This window comes from Corvus brachyrhynchos, unplaced genomic scaffold (assembly GCF_000691975.1).
Source record: "Corvus brachyrhynchos isolate BGI_N302 unplaced genomic scaffold, ASM69197v1 scaffold26, whole genome shotgun sequence".
NCBI classification, from domain to species: Eukaryota; Metazoa; Chordata; class Aves; order Passeriformes; family Corvidae; genus Corvus; species Corvus brachyrhynchos.
In genome coordinates, this window is record NW_008239324.1 from 12,440,345 (window position 1) to 12,452,445 (window position 12,101).

The 12,101-nt window shown below is 41.2% G+C and overlaps 1 protein-coding gene across 3 annotated transcripts; it reads right to left on the bottom strand.

The window, feature by feature from the left end:
• Window positions 1-2,501: 2,501 nt before the first annotated feature.
• On the bottom strand, window positions 2,502-10,417 carry CUNH19orf12 (chromosome unknown C19orf12 homolog). 3 transcript variants are annotated; one of them, XM_017741076.1, is made up of 5 exons: window positions 10,310-10,417; window positions 9,624-9,790; window positions 7,655-7,874; window positions 5,859-6,035; window positions 2,502-3,574 (listed from the first exon to the last, which is right to left on the bottom strand). In XM_017741076.1, exons 4-5 carry the CDS (start codon window positions 6,016-6,018, stop codon window positions 3,312-3,314), a joined length of 423 nt encoding a protein of 140 aa, XP_017596565.1. In that variant the 5' UTR covers window positions 6,019-6,035; window positions 7,655-7,874; window positions 9,624-9,790; window positions 10,310-10,417; the 3' UTR covers window positions 2,502-3,311. The 3 variants fall into 3 exon arrangements, with proteins under 3 accessions (XP_017596565.1, XP_017596564.1, XP_008637034.1); XM_017741075.1 differs by lacking the exon at window positions 7,655-7,874; XM_008638812.2 differs by lacking the exons at window positions 7,655-7,874; window positions 9,624-9,790.
• Window positions 10,418-12,101: the final 1,684 nt, after the last annotated feature.

Consider the following 12,101-nt stretch of genomic DNA (forward strand, 5'->3'; position numbering starts at 1 on the left):
ATAAATTCTAGTCTCATCTGTAGCTGGGCTGATATTTTTAGTCTAATACAAATTCACTAAAGCTAGATATTTGACAGAGTAAGAGCAAAAAAAAGAATGTAACCTTGCTTTTCACGGAAAAAGGTAACTAACTGTGTTATCCAGATACTGATGCAGCCTGGAGAAGCGGAGTTTAAGAATTAATCTAATTGCCACTAGATGGCACATCTCAATTACTAATCTGTATCTGAATTCAGGACTGCCTTTTAAAAAAGCATATATAGTCCCTATCCTTGCTAACATAACACTTTGTGTTGCTTTCTATTTTGAAATCAGAAAGCTTAAAAAAAACCCACATAAAAAAAAAAAGAATTTTTAACTAATAATACACCATCTGCCAGTGAAAACCTAGCTTGATTCTGTCACATCTACAACCAAACCAGGTTAATAACCAGCAACACAGATGGTTTCTTTATACAAATATGTACATCTCCCCATAGTGACTCTTTCAGCTGCTTCCCAAACTGCTGGCACTGCCTTACCTCGTTTCCTAGGCAATGGCTGAGCCTCACACTCAGCCTGGACATTATGCAGCTGGAATGGATTTCAGAAGATGCCATCCCCCGCCTTTGGCTGTTTCCAACACCAACAAGGGATGCAGTGGTGGACAGCCATGTCTCTACCAAAGAATAGCAACAGATGGATATTAAAATATTCTCGTGCAGCTGCTCTTTTCCCCTCAGATGATCAAATCTGCTGAAGGGTGCTTTTAACTTGCCCAAATCTCCACATAAGGCTACAGACCAAATATCATGGTGACCTCGATATGACAGCATAGGGCTGCACTCAGAGCACTAAAGGTACAATTTGCTCTTTCTGCAGCATTCAGCAATATAAACTGTTATAAACCACTGAAACACACACAACAAAATCTTTGTGGGTGCTCATTCTCCCTCAGTAGTTAAGTATCAGGGTGTCCACCATCAGGAGTGGTCATTTCCTAACTCTCTTATGTCCAAACTCACGAGTTGAGCACTTGAGCTCATTTCTGTTCTTCCATTGCCAGCAGTGAAATGTGTTTCAGACCAGCCTGCAAACCTATTGCTACCACTTGGAAACAGGCACCTGCCACCTTCCAAGGAGCTCCAAGAGCATCAAACCTGTTAAATAAAGATACAAACAGAATTCAATTCATTTCTTCTGGTTCTACTTCAGTCATCTGAAAATCTCTAGGAGTTAAATTTATTGTAATGACTAAGGGCATGCTCCTCTGTGGCATAAAGCTTCCCAGGAGCTCAGCAGCAGTGGGGTTTGACATAAGCTAGGACTGGTGTGTACAGAATTCTGAACTACTTGGACTCAAGTTCTGTTGGCATCCATATGACAGATGCCTCTTTTATACCACAGTGAAGGCTAAAAGAGTGTAGTTCTAATTGGTTTATAATTGCTAAGGGTATAATAAAAAGCATTTCAAAGATTATCACAGGAGAGCAGAGGATGAGAATAATATGATCTAAACTCCATCCACATCTATTACACCGATACAAGTGATAAAAATCAATTCACTATCTACGTTTGGGCCCAAGTTTATGAATACCTGTAAAATGGGGGTCATGCTATTGATGTCAGAAACCACTGAAACATGTAACAGTCTGTTTAAATACTAAATACTATTAGAAATGAACTGGAACCCCCATTTTTCCTATGGTCTGCTTTACAATTGTCAGCTCTGTTCATTCTGGGTTTGAACAGCTGAGCATAGGATGCCAACTCCATCCCACTGGATCATTCAATCATCTGCCACTGCTAGCAGTGTGTTGTTTTGGAAAGACTGATTTTAATTAGTGAAATAACCAGAAAATTGCAAATAAAAGTAACTGGATTCATAAAAATAGTACTTCTAAAGGGATGTAGTTTTTAAAATCTTTTAGAAGTTGCACTGTGTGTAATCTGCCAATGAATCTGAAACCTCACTGATTTCAGGCTTGGCATTATGAAACTCTGACAAGGTTAGGAGTGCCCACTTACCATTCATTTCCACCTCCCTTTCACATCACTGAAAAAGTGTTATCAAATGCTGAGAACAGTGCCCTGCACTGCACTGAATTTATCAAAGGCAAACGGTACCTGCAGCAGTAAATTAATCAAATGCATACAACAGCAACTTCTGAGTTTAAAGCTTTACCATTTAAACCTTAACTTCTAGAAACCTCACCACACACACACAGATAGATCTTTGTTTTTATAGGCAAAAAAAAGAACTTGTCAGAGCAGTTTCACTGGTCTTTACATAAAAAGAAGGCAGACCTGCACATTTTTCTACCTACAAACTTGTCTTCTGAGTGCCTTGAAACCAAATGTGAACAACCATGGCATTTGGTGCTTACAGCAATAATGCAGCTGACACATCACCCCACCCCTGCACCCCAGCACTGCTGCTGCCAACTGCTGGGTGCCCAGTACAGGCCTGGCTGAGTTCTTAAAGAGTTCATTTAATTTAAAGCAACACACAGACCACTATGATGCTTCTTATGAATATTTTAATGAAAACTGAGGACCAGCTGTTCAGACTCAGTCAAGAAACCAATGCTGAAATGACAACCATAATCCTGGGGCTAATATAAAACTGGCAGATTTAGCTCCTCATTTTTCAAAAGAGTATTCTTGCCACACCCTCCCATTCTAGGGCACAGGAACTTGGTGAAAACTGAATTGAAATTGTTCACAGTTTGTTTTCCTTTTACTTGAAATCTTGTTTAGGTATTTGCTTCACTTCTTACATAAAAAGACAACTCAAGAATTACAATAAAAATGTGCTAAACAATAAAGTAAGGACTGAGTCCTTTGAGTTCACAGTAGAGCAATGTACTTTCCTATAAAACTTTCCTTCGCAGAGCTGAAACAGACAATAGGTAAAATTCTTCAAAGTGCCACAGCTACTTTGGCACCTTACATGTAATTCACAGGGAAAAAAAATTAAAGCACTTAAACAAACAGAATTAAGTCTCCCACATAAAACAAAATGACTTTGAAAATATTCACAAGTGACATAATTCCCTTCAGCGATTTGAATTAGTGCCAGTGCAGAGCAATCCAAAATTACATAGCAAGTCAGTGTCAGGATAATGCAGTAATCTAATACTGTCCTTACAAATCCACACAAAGCAAAAATTGTAATAAAAATTTTAAAAATCCCAAACACCAAAACCCAAAAAATACTTAGATCAGCCTATATTTATGATAAGTACTGATAACTAGTAATTGTTGCATTGAAGATTAACAACTATCGGAGTAAAATTCATTCCAGCGTAAAAAGCCTGCTCTGGAGAGGATTATTCTCCATACTTTACTTGTGCTTTTAGCTCCCTGGAAAGGTAATTGGTCAGCACTCCTACCACCATCTCCTTGAGAGCAGGATTTGCCATTACAAGAGCAATCAGCTGAGCAGCATCAGTCCAGCGTAAGTTCTTGATAACAGCCATGGCTTCATCACAGAGTTTCTGCTGCTCAGAAGCAGGCAATTCCATTAAAATCTGAGGGACTGGCTTGAAGTCTCCAGACGTTATCCATCCAAGAAGTCCACCCACTACTCCTCCTAGGAAAGACAGTGAGTCATTAGTCTTTACCAGTTAATGTTAAAGCCTGAAATTCTATCCACAGCCTTCATCAACACCTTGATTAGAAATCAACATAGAGTTGTATATGTGTCTACTTTAACTAGATTTATACACAATATTCAAAGCACCAAAAAGGAATTTTAAAGCTTTTTACATCCACAGCAATCATAAAGAAACCCTTTACACAATCAACACAGCTTCAAGCTAGAAACCAGAAACAAAACCCTCCCTGGGATACTCTCTTAGGATAAGCTCTAGTACTAAATAAAACCTTGCCCAAGGGAAACCCCAGACCAACAACCGCCTTATCAGTGTTGTTAACACATAATCTCTTACTAGATACTCCCAGACTGATCAAAGCTTTCTGCTTCTTTAAGAGTCACAGATTGCAGCCTCCTACACACATGAAGCCCACCCCATGCTCTCATCTACCGAATCCACCCCCCACCCACTGCAGGTGGACGAGACATGCTCAGGTAAGTAGAAGGTCCCAGCTTATCAGGATAACAGCAGAGGGATGGATCATCTGGAGTTGATGTGACTGTGGCTGCTGAGCAACCAGCCCAGCAGCCCTACAGGGGCTCCATCAGCAGTCTGACTGCACCACAGCAGTTCACAGGACTGACACCACTGTCCAGAGCACACACATCCTGCTGCAAGGAAGGAAGAACCCTCACAGTGGAGAGGTGACAGAACTGACCCTGCCACCAAAACTGCCACCCCCAGTGACTGTTCCTAAAAAGCCATTTATGCGCTCACAAGGATGCAGTTTTTCATTAGACAAAAATTCTTTATTTGCAGCTTTTACTCAGTTAGCAATTTTTCCCATGATGCCACAGAAATACTTGAAAGCCTACAATGGCTGAATTCATCTTCAAGGGACTTTTATGAGAACATCAATAACTGATTTAGGGGCACTTAATGCAAAAGCCACTAGAAGTATTGATGTCTAAGCTCCTCGTCCATTGAGACAAGATTTGTTATAGGATCACACTTTTTCCCCCAAGCAACAAACCCACAGCCCACTCTTCTCAGAGCAGGCAGTCCTCAGGAAGCATGATGACTGCAAGCTTCTACAGCAATGCTGCACATGGCGGGTAACTCATCCTCGTTCCTGGTACAAAGCAGCAAGAGGGACAATCCCTGCCACCCAGTACCACACCTATCCAGGCTGTGTGTGCAAGTGCACTTGATTGTAAATGCCTCCCTAACTGTCCTAAACTTATTTGGCTTATTTACCATTCCAATTTTAAAAGTTAAATGAGGGGGTTATGATTTAGTTGCACTGTAATTGAGTCATGGCTTTCAGTTTAGTTAGTACTTATTACTCTTATTATATATGCTTATTATTGTATACTTTCAGTATAAAGTAATAGGTATACTTGTTCCAGTGCCTTCCTCACTGGCTGAAGAACATCAAGCTTGACTGGGAGACCCTATGAAAGCTTAAACAAACACTTAAAAAAGAAAATACATCCAGGAATAACTTCAGTATTTCTCCTAATCTCACTCAAGAATGAGGCCAGTTACATTATTACCTTTACTTCAGATTTTAAGCTTACAAATTTCTTACAACACCGTAATTTCCCTTCTTTGTTCCTGGTAACTTCAGTCATATGTTTGTCAAAATAGTATTCTGGCTATTAATTAAGCTTTGTACCTCTAATAGGAGTAAATACACAGCTTCACTTTGCATTTTCTGTTATCACTCCTCACAAATTCTTTGCTCGTTTTTGTAACTCAACCTGATGGAGGCATGCTGCAATTCACTCCAGAATCAGTGAGCCTGTTGAAATTCCTGCAACTGCTCACAGGACATGCAACTGCTCAACATTCAAGGGCCAGGACCCCCATGACTTCTGTGACAAGGCAGCATGCAAACTAGACAACTCTTAAGCCCAGAGTTACAGAGCAGAGACAATTCTTTACTATTAGACTTTGGCTTTCCTGTAACTTTCTGTAACAAGAAGAAAAGCTAAGTGACAAGGAATAATGAATCCTCGAGGAAAAAAGTAAGTTTGTCAAGACACAGAACTTTTAAAATACAGAAATAAGCATCATTTTTAGTAAGACCATTTGGAAAATGATCCTGCCCTATGCTGAGGCTGACTAAGAATACTTATTCACCCTCACCCCCAATGCAGCAGGCAATCTCAACACTGAATGTCCCTTTCCTTCAACCCCCACCTCCTACACAGACTCCCTCATTTTTTCACTCAGGGATTTAACCACCCTCTTGCTCCTAAAGCAAAGCACACTCACCTGCAGCGATTCCAGGTGGGCCTGCCAGGAGCCCCCCCACAAAGGCTGATGCGCCCGTCAGCAGTGCTCCCCGCCCAGAATGTGCGACAGCAGCTTTCATGCCCTTCACACTGGCGATACGGACGAGCAGCTGCATCACATCATCAACACGGATGGGCATCTCGGCGAGTCCAAACCCTGGAAAAGATGCCTTGTATTATTTTTTGATCACTGCACCACAGACTAAACCTAGCTGCTAAATGAACTTTAGGGGAAAGAAATGCCTAGTGCTCAAGGACAAACACAGGAAACAGCATCTACTTTCTGTTTCAATTCTTGGAAAACTACCTGTATTAGCCAGCTGCCAAAGGTTACCGAAACTGTCAATGAGATCTCAGAGTAGACCAGAAAAAAAAAAAGTGTTTATGACAAATTCAGAGGTTCTACAGTATCTAATTCTTCAGTACATTGCTTTTGGCCTGAGCAATTCCCATGTGTGTTCAGCATCACACATAGCTCTGGGAAAAAGACAGGGCTTCACCCTACCACAACTAGCAGATTATAATTGACAAATCTGTCAAGTATCTTCTCATTCTCCTAATTTTTACCACAAATCAATGATTTTTGCATATCGGTTCATCTCCCTGTTTTGTTACATGCTTAAACACTTCCATGCTGATTTCTGAAGGCAGGAGGCTGGCTGTAGCAATCAAGAACTGCCTGAGCAAGTGCTGGAGGAGAGAGCTGGTACAGGGACTAAATGGGGTGCTCTGCAGTCAGGCCATCAGAAATGCAGCGGTGGATGATAAGGCAGTCGGGACTCAGAGCAGAGATATCAGATGAATCTCATGTAGGAGGAAGCAGAGACACAGGACCCCAGCTTGTAAAATGCTGTCACATGTCCTCAGCAAGGGATAGAGACCTGTCCCTGAGAACAATCCCTCTGAGACCAAAACTTCTCCACCTCATTCCCTTGCTGCTGCTGCTCATTAAGTAAATACTTCCCACTATGCACACCAACTGAGAAAAGGGCTTCCAGAGATAAGTAAAGAAAAAAAAGTATTCAATGGGATTAAAAATAAAATCACATATACAGAAATTTCAGATTTCCTGTTGTACATGTAATGCCAGCACTACAGAACAGATGAGCATTTGGTTTTCAGCCCCTAGAAAACCTCTTATCCCAGTGTGTGTGCAATACTTTCTCAGCCCAAGCCAACCTGTCTTCAAGTCCTTCCTGAACAGATCTCCTCAGTGCAAAGTGAAAGTGGAGTGGTATCACACCATTTTTCATATTAAAAATTAACTACTGCAACAGGGAAACTTTTCTTTTGCATTAAAATGGCTGACTGCAAATCATCCATGTCACTGCAGGATCCAAGCACTGCTGACACTGAACAAAAGTCTGGGGTTTGGGAAGGGACCACATATGCTCCATAGCTGCAAAGAGGCACAGTAGGAAATTCATCAAACAGTTGATTTCTCTCACTACTTCATTCATCTTTGTGCCAGTCTAAAGAAAACATCCAAGTTCATCATTTTACCACCGTTGCTTTTGGGTTTTTGGCAGGCTGATGACACAGCAGTGGCTCAGAATGGCAGCGCGTGCTGGTTAGCAACAGCAGGAGCGACACACTCCGCTTCCAGAGTTGCGTTTTATCTCATTCAATAGGACTCAAGCTCCAAGTAATGAACAAATGGCTGCTCTGTCTGTCCTAGAGCAGTAGGGAAACCCCCCCTCCCAAAATATACAACTAGTACAGCTCCCACTGCCAGGCCTGGCAATGATGGAAAATGAGACACTTGTTTGTTTTTACCTTTCTAACAAAACGTGAGCAGCTTTCCACTCAGAGTGACAGCCCTGAGCAGTCTGAAGTGCTGCAGGATTCACTCCCTCCTCTCAGACACTGGTTTGTGTTTGTCCTTCGCCCCCTTGGCATGTCCTCGGACTAACCCAATGTGCTGAAATCGATTTACATCTCCTCTCTGGGCTAAATTCAGTGAATGTCTCACACGAAGCTCTCCAGTATGACGGCTCTGCAGCACAGGTGGGACAACACAAGTCGGAGAGCTGACAACACATGGCTCTCACTGATAATAACATCATCAGCTTTGCCCCCTCAAACTGAGGGGGGATTTCCTCAACCAGCCTAACCGTAACAGATGTGAAATGATGTTTTATGAGCAGACACACCCACAGCTGAAGCCTCAGGTTCCTGCACTGGGTTGAAGCTGGCTGCCTAAAGTCACCTGCATTACTCCATCCTCCATATGGCCAGTACTGGGAGGGGTCCTCGTGGTGACCTGGTACTGCAAACAGTGCAAAAGTGACGAGATACCACAGGTTTCTCTGGATAAATAAAATCCTCTTTTGTAACTAGCTTCAAAGTGCAGTTGACTTAAATTTGAAAGATAACCAGGGCATAATGAAAGTAGTAATCACAGTGTGGTCTGGTGGCATACAAATTTGTGGCACACACATTTTTAACTGCTTATAAACCAGCCTCAAGGTAAAGCAGAAACATACTGGAACTCAAGAAACTGTAACTAGTTTTTCCAAACTAAATTATTGACCATTTCACTCCCCTCACAACTTCCCCAAAGGAAATTTCCACTCTCAAAATTAACATTTATTTGGGCATTTTTGGCTTTTCTGAACAAGGTTCTTGGCATAGCAAAGCGGTTCCTGCTTAGTTCTGGATGCGAGCATGACACTCAAAATTCTCAAAGACTTTACAAGGACCACTCATTTTCTCTAAACTCTTAAAAGTTTTTATGATCTCTTGTCATATTCACCATATTTTAAGACCTGCAGAGAACATTAGTGAACACAATACCTGAGGCACAGTACATACAAGGGGTTTTTTTAAACTGCACATACAGAGCACTAGCGAGAGCCACTGAAACATAAACCATATCCTAATATGTAATGTCCTACATGTAAAGTAATCCCAGATTCCTACATTCAGCACATAGAATTAGGCATTCCTTGAAAAAATTGATGTTCCAATGAAGAATCAAGATGACCAATCATGCAATTTTCAGTGAGCAGGTATTTATTGAACCACACACCACAGGCCATTAAAGGATATTGTGACAATACACCAACAAGCTGCAGCACAGACACCACTAAAGTGTTTAACCTGCTACTAGGATAAGCAGCCCCCACCAAAAAACCAACTAAATAACAGTCAGCAGCCAGCCAGCTTGCTCAGGAAATCAAACAAAAGGCTTATAAAGCTCTGCAGCTGCAAACCTCTAACACCCCACAGACTGGTAAGGTCTGGAAGAAGTCAACTGCAAGAATGTGGTGCACAAAGTTGCATCTGACACCAACCTACAGATCAGAATCACAAGCAAGCGTAATAGGAAATAGGCATGTTGCAAAATGCCGGTGGTGCTACAAATGAGCAAGGATCCTACCCCAGAATAACAGAGAAGGAACTGTAAACTTTGCGTGTTAGAAGTACAATCACATGATAGCCAAAAGCATTTATAAACTCTGATTGTGTAACTGACAAGTAACTTAAAATGCAATTTGATTCTAGCACCAAATTGTTCCCTACTGAATTCACCCAGACATTAGGAAACACCATGATTGTAAAATACTGGATTTGGTCTAATGAAGGGATAGAAATGTCAACATCCATAAAACTGTGTGCAGCTTTCAGAGCTGCTGAGTCCCCACAGCTTCTACTGACTTCACATGGTACCAAGAATCTTCAGCACTGCAAGAAAAAAACCAAAACCAAGAGTTCCAGAACATGAAGTCACTGAGAAACCAACCTTTGCTGTGTAACTTTTTTGTTCTATTGCAGTTCAGTGGCTGCTTTCCTTGTGTCTTTGTGGTCTCCCCAAATACTCATCCGAAGTCTTAGATTCTGTACTTCAGTTGATGCTCCCTCTCTCACCCCAAGGACAGGGGAATAAAGTGAGCAATGCTCCTGCTCTCCCTATCCAAAGGGAATGGTAACATCATGTTACAACATCTCAACTTTGAACCTAAAACCAGCAGGTTTTCTTAAGAAGAAAAATGCCATAGAAAGAATTAAAACTACAACATCGTACCCAACTCACTGAAAGTCCTGCTAATATAAATAACTGAAGAGAGTCCCCAGATAACTCTATAGCATGAACCTCATTTCAGCTCTTTCCAGTTTAATATTCCCATCTCATCGCCCTACTTCCCCCTTCACTAAATGATGGCTTCAGACAAGCAAAAGCCATTCTATCTCTGGGCTCACTATCCCACTTATAGAAAAATGAGCCTCTCCCCAAATAGTCACACAGGACATTCTCACCAGCACACAGCCTGGCCCACCGCCAAGCTGTCCTCACTGCTCCTTACAGCTTCTCACTGAAGTAAATGCGTGAACCTCTCTGCTATGTGCATGTACATAGCACGAAAAACCACCAACACAACACATTCCAAACCTCCCAGGCAGTGAAGATATAGAGCTAAGTCCTCTTACCTGGAGCTGTCTGTATCATGGTGGACACCATATGGTGATGAACAAGAATGTGAGGTGACAATTTCTTCTGTCCCAACTGTACAGCAACAGCTCTGTATGTACTGCAACCTTTTATAAGAAATATGAGAACACCACTGGAGCAAATCCAAGCACAAGGTACTGAGCAACTGAGACAGACTAAAGAACATGACTTTACAAACAACAGTGTGCAAAAAGATGTCACCTGATTGATTAAACAGGCCAGAACTCCATCAATTATTTCAATAACAGCTGGACAGACAGGGACTCAAGATATTCCCATCTGCAAAGGAGGACTATCTCATCACCGGTCCATACATATCCTCTAAGCACAAGCAGCATCTGGCTCCTAAATAATCCCTTTCTGAAAATCCTACCTTTAGAGCCTGGTCTAGTACTTGAAACCTGCAAAGCAGGTGGTCTGTCTGATATAAATGATGACTGGCATCAGCAGCCAGTAAATGTACCAGTTTTGAACCTGCTCTGCACTTGTAATTTTCATTTACTTTCCTAACAAAGGGTTTACTCCTGCTTGGTGGCATAAAGGTTAAAATACGCTCACTGCCATTATCACCTCAGCATTTGGCACTCTTCTTTCCTAACCATGAGGATTCACTGTACCTACAAGTATTTACTGTAATATGTTACTGACTACATATTTACTCAGATTTCTTTTAGTTTCAATTATATTAGGAGATGGTAAGAAACTCTTGTATTTGCTACACAATCTGAGTTCAATTGAAATGCATAAAACAGCACTTTAATATTGTTTTGTAAGAACTGAGACTGTAATAGCATTGCTCTTCTGTGTATTTATCAAAGCATGTAATATAATCAAAGCACTTAATTCATTTATTTAACACAAGAGGTAACAAATTTACTCATTAGATGAGCAAACTCCTTCTAGGAACCTAGAAACTGATTTTACAAGGCTCTTGGATGCCTAAAAATGCAGGTAAATATTCAGTGGGAGTGATTAATTCCACTGAGATAAAAGGAAATTTGGCACCTAACGTGTCTAGGCACTTAGGATACCCAGCTTACCTGGTCTGCTAAATTACAAAGTATCTCTGAAAGAATGGCTGTAATTCCTTCTATCCTTGAATTTTTATAGGCCTACTCATTGTCCTTCTAATTATAAACCAGGAGTGATTTTTTTTTTCCCCCATTTCCTTCCCAGTTTCTCCCTCTTGAAGGCTGTACTCAAAAAAGTTACAGGTCGCTTTCATCAGCCAGCTGATACTGAAGCCAATAACCATTCATTCATTTAAGAAAGAGAAAAGAGCTGACACTCAGAAACACAAATAGCAGAGCTGTTCCCCTGTAGAGGTACTTAGTGCAGCACACTGCAGTGGTATCTTCAAAATCTGAACTAAGCCTGAAAATTAAAGATGTTTTCCCTGACTCATTGCAAAAACATAAGACTTCATCTCATTAAAATTAATCAACATGTTCTGAATGTTTTAAAATTTATTAAAAAAGTTATGACTAAAATAGGCTGAGCATAAAATGTAATTATAAATCCTTTCAAATAGCCCAAATTTAATTACACTATAGCTATTTCTTTATTTATTTTCCTGCCAATTTCAGGTTTACTATTGCTGAAGCATCGCTCCAGCAACAATGTGACTTGCAGAAATGAGGAATGAGACGTTCATTCAAAACCCACCCAGACGCGTTCCTGTGTCACCTGCTCGCGGTGACCCTGCCTGGGCAGGAGGGTTGGGCTGGATGATCTCCAGAGCTCCCTTCCCACCCTAATGCCTCTGGGATT

Coding starts and splice junctions, on each gene's coding strand:
- CUNH19orf12 (XM_008638812.2), bottom strand. CDS start 10,340: ATGGTGTCCACCATGATACAGACAGCTCCAG. Junction 6,036..10,309: donor CATGATACAGACAGCTCCAG/GTAAGAGGACTT, acceptor CATCTTTTCCAG/GGTTTGGACTCGCCGAGATG. Junction 3,575..5,858: donor CCCACCTGGAATCGCTGCAG/GTGAGTGTGCTT, acceptor TGTCTTTCCTAG/GAGGAGTAGTGGGTGGACTT.